General features: G+C 41.0%; 1 protein-coding gene across 1 annotated transcript in view; it reads left to right on the top strand.

The window, feature by feature from the left end:
* LOC125032561 (2-(hydroxymethyl)glutarate dehydrogenase-like) overlaps positions 1–7,500 on the top strand; it is an 11,800-nt gene that overhangs the window by 4,246 nt on the left and 54 nt on the right. The window contains exons 4-8 of the mRNA XM_047623787.1: positions 1,046–1,164; positions 2,865–3,011; positions 4,335–4,455; positions 6,333–6,517; positions 7,278–7,500. The exon at positions 7,278–7,500 is cut by the window's right edge and continues 54 nt beyond it. Coding sequence (XP_047479743.1) covers positions 1,046–1,164; positions 2,865–3,011; positions 4,335–4,455; positions 6,333–6,517; positions 7,278–7,487 — 782 coding nt within the window. The 3' untranslated portion in view covers positions 7,488–7,500. The remainder of the gene's footprint in view (positions 1–1,045; positions 1,165–2,864; positions 3,012–4,334; positions 4,456–6,332; positions 6,518–7,277) is intronic.

Genomic DNA, 7,500 nt, shown 5'->3' with positions numbered 1-7,500 from the left:
TATCATTCTCTATTTCTTATCAAAATCATCAATTATTATCATCTTTATTATTTATTTGTCTTTGTTTGGGTATGTTTTTGTTTGTCTTTTTTGTTTGTTTTTGTTTGTTTTCTTTGTTTGTCTTATTTGCTTATATTTATTTATTTATATGTTTTATTTATCTTATTTACTTATATTTAATTATTTCATCTTATTCATTTATTTATTCATTTATTTATCCTATTCATCTAATTCATTTCTCCTATTTATTCATATTATTCATTCATCTCATTTATTTACCTCGTTTATTTTTCATATTTATTTATCTCATTTATTTATCATATTTTTTTTTATTCATCCTCTTATCTGATTTATTTTTCATATTTATTTATCATTTCTATCTTATTTTTCCCTTAATTATCTATCACATTTATTTATCATATTTATCACATTCGTGTATCGTGATTATCTCCTTTAATCCGCTTATCTCTCCTATCATTTCTCTCTTTCTCTATCTGTCTCTTTCTCCCTCAGGTCTGCCTTGTTTATCATATTTTTCTCACTTATTTATCTTATCTATTTATCTCATTTATCTATTTTTTTTCTCTTATCTCTCTCTTTATGTCTCTTCCTAATTTATCATATTTATCTCATTTACTTATCTTATCTATTTATCTCATTTATCTCATTTATTTCTCTTATCTCTCTCTTCCTGTCTCTTCCTAATTTATCATATTTATTTCACTTACATATCTCATCTATTTATCTCATTTATCTCACTTATCTCATTTATTTCTCTTATCTCATTTATGTCTCTCATCTCTCTCTTCCTGTCCCTCCCTCGCCCAGGCCTGCCTAATTTATCATAGTTATCTCACTTACTTATCTACTTATCTCATTCATTTATAACACTTATCTCATTTATTTCACTTATCTCTCTCTTTCTGTCTCTTCCTAATTTATCATAGTTATCTCACTCACTTATCTCACTTACCTCATTTATCTCACTTCTCTCCCTTATTTCTCTCCTCCCTCTCTCTTCCCGTCCCGTCCCTCCGTCGCCCAGGCCTGCCCAAGCCCCCCAACGTGAAGGCGGCCTCGGAGGGTCCGGACGGGATCCTGGCCGGCATCAGCAAGGGGAAAGTGTGGATCGACCATTCCACCACGGAGTTCGAGCAGACGGAGGTAGGAGGGGGGTTGGTGGTTGGTGGTGGTGGTGTGGTTGTCGTTGTATTTGTTGTTGATTTTGTTGTTGGTGGTGGTGGTGGTAGCGCTTGTTGGTGGTGTTGTTGTTGTTGTATTTGTTGTTGATTTTGTTGTTAGTGGTGGTGGTGGTGGTGTTTTTGTTGTTGGTGGTAGTGATTTTGTTGTTGTTGTTGTTGTATTTGTTGTTGTTGTTCTTGTATTTGTTGTTGATTTTGTTGTTGTTGTTGTTGTATTTGTTGTTGATTTTGTTTTTGTTGGTGGTGGTGGTAAGGTGTGGATCGATCTGTCCACGACGGAGTTCAAGCAGACGGAGGTGAGATGGTGGCGTTTGTTGGTGGTTGTTGTTGTTATTTTCTGTTGTTGTTGTTGTTGTTGATTTTGTTTCTGTTTTTGTTGTTGATTTTGTTGTTGTTGTTGTTGATGATGGTGGTGGTAAGGTGTTCGAGCAGACGGAGGAAGTAGACTGGTAATATATTTATGTGAATTATTGTTGTTTTCTGTTGTTGTTGTGTCTTTTCTTTACGGTTTTTTTTTTTTTTTTTTTGTCTTTGTTGGTGAAAAAAGTAGAGATCGACCTCTCTACAACGAAATTCGAACGAACAGAGATCATAAAATATGTGTCTTTGCTGTCATAAGTGTTGCTTTTTTATGGTTTTGTTAATGTGTGTGTTGTTGTTTTTGTCATTTTATTATTACGGTATTCGAACAGACGAAGGGTAATAGAAAAAAAAAATTGAGGTCTATCTTATTTTCCTCTTTATCTCTGTCTCCGTGTTGTTATAGGTATCACAAATGTTGTCTTTGTTATTGCTTTTTTGTTCTTGTTCTTGTTATTGATATTGTTATTATTCATGTTCTTGTACTTGTTCGTGCTGTTGATAGTGTTATCGTTCGGTGTTATTGATATTGTTATTGTTCGTGTTTTTGTTCTTGTTCTTGCTTTTTTGTCTGTATATCATTATCAATAATAATATTAGTATATGTAGTTATATGCTATTTATCATTCTGTTTCATTATTCAGTTTTGTCCATCTATTTTTCATGATGATATATCTGTGTATAATGTTCGCTCACTTGATATCTATATTGTTGACTTGTTAAGCATCAAGGGAAACATGAGAAATAGAGAGAGGGAGAGAAAAAGAAAGAAAATGAGAGAGGCCGAGAAAGAGAGAGAGAGAGAGAGAGAGAGAGAGAGAGAGAGAGAGAGAGAGAGAGAGAGAGAGAGAGAGAGAGAGAGAGAGAGAGAGAGAGAGAGAGAGCGAAAGAGAGAGAGAAAGAGAGAAAGAGAGAGAGAGAGAGAGACATATAGAGAGAGATAGAGAGAGAAAGAGAGAGAGAGAGAGAGAAAGAGAGAGAGAGAGAGAGGGAAAGAGAGAGAGAGAAAGAGAGAGAGAGAGAGAGAGAGAAAGAAAGGCCGAGATAGAGCGAGAGAGAGAAAGGCCGAGAAAGAGAGAGAATGAGAGAGAGGGAGAAAGAATGAAAAAGAAAGAAAGCGAATCAGACAGACAGACAGACAGACAAAAAAAAAAGAAAAAAAACAAACCAAACAGACCAATCAACCAAACCCAAACCCAAACCAAACCAAACCATATAAAAAATCCCAGAGCCTAACCACCTTCCTTCCCGCCCCCGCCCCCGCCCCCTGCCCCCCTGGCCCCTACCCCCTCCCTCCCGCAGGTGTACATGAAGCAGGTGCAGGAGTCTAGCGCCCATATGCTCGAGTCGCCCATCACAGGAGGTCTCGATGCCCTCAGGAAAGGCCAGATGATCGCCTACGTGGGCGGGGATAAGGCCGTGGCTGATGCCATGATGCCCATTCTGGAGGTGGGTATATGTTGTTGTTGTTGTTGTTTTTGTTGTTGTTGTTTTTGTTGTTTTTGTTGTTTTGTTGTTGTTGTTGTTGTTGTTATTTTGTTGTTGTTGTTGTTTTTGTTGTTGTTGTTGTTGTTTTTGTTGTTGTTGTTGTTGTCCTCATTGTTATTTTGATATTATTATCATTATTAGTATTAGTATTGATATTGTTACTGTTACCATTATCATCATCATTGTTATTATTATTATTATTATTATTATTATCATTATTATTATTATTATTATTATTATTGCCATCATCTTTATCATCATCACTATCATTATTATCATTATCATTATCATTATCATTATCATCACTATCATTATTATCATTATCATTATCATTATCATCACTATCATTATTATCATTATCATTATCATCATCATTATCATTATCATCATCATCACTATCATTATTACCATTTTCATTATGATTATGATTATGATTATCTTCATCATCACCATCATTTAATTATCTTCCTCCTTCCATTCCCCCTCCCTCTATCCCTCCCTCCGTCCCATCTCCTTCCTTCTTTTCCTCTTCTTCCTTCATTTCTTCCCTCCCTCCTTCAATTTCCTTCCTTCCCACTTTCTCTCGCTTCCTCCCTTTTTCTCTCCTCCCTTCCATCCTCCTTCCATCCTTCCCTTCCTCTCTCCCTCCTCCCTCTCTCTCCCTCTCTCTCTCCCACCTTCTTTCCCTCCCTCCTCCCTCTCTCTCCCTCTCTAACTTTCCCTCTCTCATCCTCTCTCCCTCTCTCCTTCTCTCCCTCCCTCACTTCCCTCCCCCTTCCCATCTTTCTTCCCTCCCTCTCTTCCTCCCTTCCCTTCTTTTCCCACTTTCTCTCCCTCTCTCTCTTTCTCCCTCCCTCCTCCCTCCCTCTCCCATCCTCTCTCCCTCTCTCCTTCTCCCTCTCTCCCTCCTTCCCTCCCTCTCCCATCCTCTCTCCCTCTTTCCTTCTCCCTCTCTCCCTCCTTCTCTCTCTCCCACCCTCCTTCCCACCCTCTCTCCCTCCCTCTCTCCCACCCTCCTTCCCACCCTCTCTCTCCCTCTCTCCCACCCTCTTTACCTATCTCTCCCTCCCTCTCTCCCTTCCACCTTCTTTCCCTCTCTCCCTCCCTCTCTCCCACCCTCCTTCCCACCCTCTTCCTCCCTCTCTCCCACCCTCTTTACCTCTCTCTCCCTCCCTCTCTCCCTTCCACCTTCTTTCCCTCTCTCACTCCCTCTCTCCCACCCTCTTTCCCTCTCTTTCCCTCTCCCTCTCTCATCCTCTCTCTCTCTCTCCCTCTCCCTCTCAGGCCTCATACATCAAGGTTTTCTACGTCGGGCCTACTGTCGGAGCGGCCATGGTGATCAAAGTCGTATCCAACATGCTATGCTGCGTCCATGTTGTGGCTATGGGGGAGGCGCTGATGTTAGGTAAGTGAGAGGTGTGGTGGTGGTGGGGGGGGGGTGGTGGTGGTGGTGGTTGGTGGTGGTGGTGGTGGTGGGGGGGGGGTGGGGGGGGGGGGGTTGGTGGTGGGGGGGGGGGGGGGGGGTGGGGGGTGAGGGGGGGGGTTGGTGGTGGTGGTGGTGGTTGGTGGTGATAATCGCTGTGGGGATGGAAATGGTGATGATGAAGATTGTGGAGGTCATGGTGATGATAATGTGATGGTGGTGGTGATTGCGATGGTGATAAAAGCATGGATATAGTGGTGATGGTGTTGATGGCTGTGGTGATGATGATGAAAAAGTTATGGTGATGGTGATGATGAAAATGGTGGTGTCAGTCATCAAAATGGTGTTGATGATGACAGCGGTTGTTATGGATGTGATGAAAAATGGTGATGGTCATAAAAATGGTGTTGATGGTGTGGTGATGATATTTACAGTTGTGGTGACAACAGGTGACAGAGTACTGCTTCACTTTCATGCATAAATGTATGTATATATATATATATAAATGTATTTTTTTAAAGATTTTTTCCATATGTTTTCTTTCCTACAATAACACAAGTTTTAATATTTCTCTCTCTTTTACTCTTTCATCCTTTTTTTCTTCTCTCTCTCTCTCTCTCTCTCTTTATTCTTCTTCCCTCTCTCTCTTCCTCCATTTATCACCATTCTCCCTCATCCTTTTCCTTCTCCCCGACGCAGGCAAGCGCGCCAACATCGACCTGAAAACGTTTTGGGACGGAATTCGCCTCAGCGTCGTTTCTTCCTTTCACTCGCTCTTTCGTTTCCTCTTCCCCCCCTCTCTCTCTCTTTATTCTTCTTCCCCCTCTCTCTTCCTCCATTTATCACCATTCTCCCTCATCCCTTTCCTTCTCCCCGACGCAGGCAAGCGCGCCAACATCGACCTGAAAACGTTTTGGGACGGAATTCGCCTCAGCGTCGGCAACAGCTTCGTGTTTCTTCCTTTCACTCTGCCTTCCTTTTCCTCTTCCCCCTCTCTCTCTCTTTATTCTTCTTCCCTCTCTCTCTTCCTCCATTTATCACCATTCTCCCTCATCCCTTTCCTTCTCCCTCGACGCAGGCAAGCGCGCCAACATCGACCTGAAAACGTTCTGGGACGGAATTCGCCTCAGCGTCGGCAACAGCTTCGTGTTTCTTCCTTTCACTCTGCCTTCCTTTTCCTCTTCCCCCTCTCTCTCTCTTTATTCTTCTTCCCTCTCTCTCTTCCTCCATTTATCACCATTCTCCCTCATCCCTTTCCTTCTCCCCGACGCAGGCAAGCGCGCCAACATCGACCTGAAAACGTTTTGGGACGGAATTCGCCTCAGCGTCGGCAACAGCTTCGTGTTTCTTCCTTTCACTCTGCCTTCCTTTTCCTCTTCCCCCTCTCTCTCTCTTTATTCTTCTTCCCTCTCTCTCTTCCTCCATTTATCACCATTCTCCCTCATCCCTTTCCTTCTCCCCGACGCAGGCAAGCGCGCCAACATCGACCTGAAAACGTTTTGGGACGGAATTCGCCTCAGCGTCGGCAACAGCTTCGTGTTTCTTCCTTTCACTCTGCCTTCCTTTTCCTCTTCCCCCTCTCTCTCTCTTTATTCTTCTTCCCTCTCTCTCTTCCTCCATTTATCACCCCTTTCCCTCATCCCTTTCCTTCTCCCCGACGCAGGCAAGCGCGCCAACATCGACCTGAAAACGTTTTGGGACGGAATTCGCCTCAGCGTCGGCAACAGCTTCGTGTTTCTTCCTTTCACTCTGCCTTCCTTTTCCTCTTCCCCCTCTCTCTCTCTTTATTCTTCTTCCCTCTCTCTCTTCCTCCATTTATCACCATTCTCCCTCATCCCTTTCCTTCTCCCTCGACGCAGGCAAGCGCGCCAACATCGACCTCAAGACGTTCTGGGACGGGATTCGCCTCAGCGTCGGCAACAGCTTCGTGTGGGAAACGGCGTCGCCCGTGATCTTCAACGGAGGCGACTATGATCCCGGCTTCTCCCTCTCGTTGCAAAACAAGGATCTGCAACTCGGCTATGATATGGCCCGGAAGTACAAGGTATTAAAAAAGAGGGAAAAATGAGATAAGAAAAAAAAAATGAGACAAGAAGATAATATTCTTTTTTAATGAGACAAAAATAAAGAAATAAGGAACAATGACAATAAAAAAATGAGACAAGATTCAAGTAATAAACGACAAAAAATATATAAAAATTAAGACAAGAAGAAAGAAATAAGAATGTAAAAACTAAAAATAAAAGAATAAAGAGACAGATTCATAAAATAAAATATTTTTTTCTGCCAAAAGATAAGCAGATTTTAAAAAATAGAAAATTGATTTTTTTTTCTTTTACATTTGTTATTTTGTTTGTTGACTTTGTTTAATCTGTTATTATTGTTTATCATTACAATATTTCAAAATATTACAATAATAATACTGAAAACAACTGTAACGATTACGAAACTAATGATAATGGTAGTCATTATCATCATAAAAAACAATACTATAATAGTAATGATAATTGCAATATTTTTTTTTTCAATCAATGGTATTGCAACAGTAGCCATAGCACTGCAAGAAGCGTAAAGTAAGGTTCATTTTGATAATAATAATGATAGTAATAATAATAATCTTAATTATCAAAATAATAATATTTAATCCTAATAATCAAAATAATAATAATAATCCTGACAATCAAAATAATAATAATAATGATAAAGATAATAATAACAATAATAATAACAATAACAATAACAATAACAAGAACAATAACAAACCAATTCAAGCAAGTAGCTCTAAACCTCCTTCCCCTCCCCAGGTCCCCATGGAGATGCACCAACTAGCCCTCAGTGTCTACCGTCGCTCGGAATACACCTTTGGGGAGGAAGCCGGGTGTTACATCGTGCCCAAGGAGCTCGAGCTGGCTTTGGGCGAGTCCCTCCAGATCCCTGGCTTTAAGAACTGGGAGTATGATAATGTGATTGAAGATGGGTCTCTCAATGTTAAGCATTTGGGTGTCGAGGCGTAGGGTGTGAGTCGTG

The sequence above is a fragment of the Penaeus chinensis genome, chromosome 14 (assembly GCF_019202785.1).
Source record: "Penaeus chinensis breed Huanghai No. 1 chromosome 14, ASM1920278v2, whole genome shotgun sequence".
Taxonomy (NCBI): Eukaryota; Metazoa; Arthropoda; class Malacostraca; order Decapoda; family Penaeidae; genus Penaeus; species Penaeus chinensis.
The sequence above is the reverse complement of the archived record's forward strand: the minus strand, read 5'-3'. Positions and strand labels throughout refer to the sequence as shown.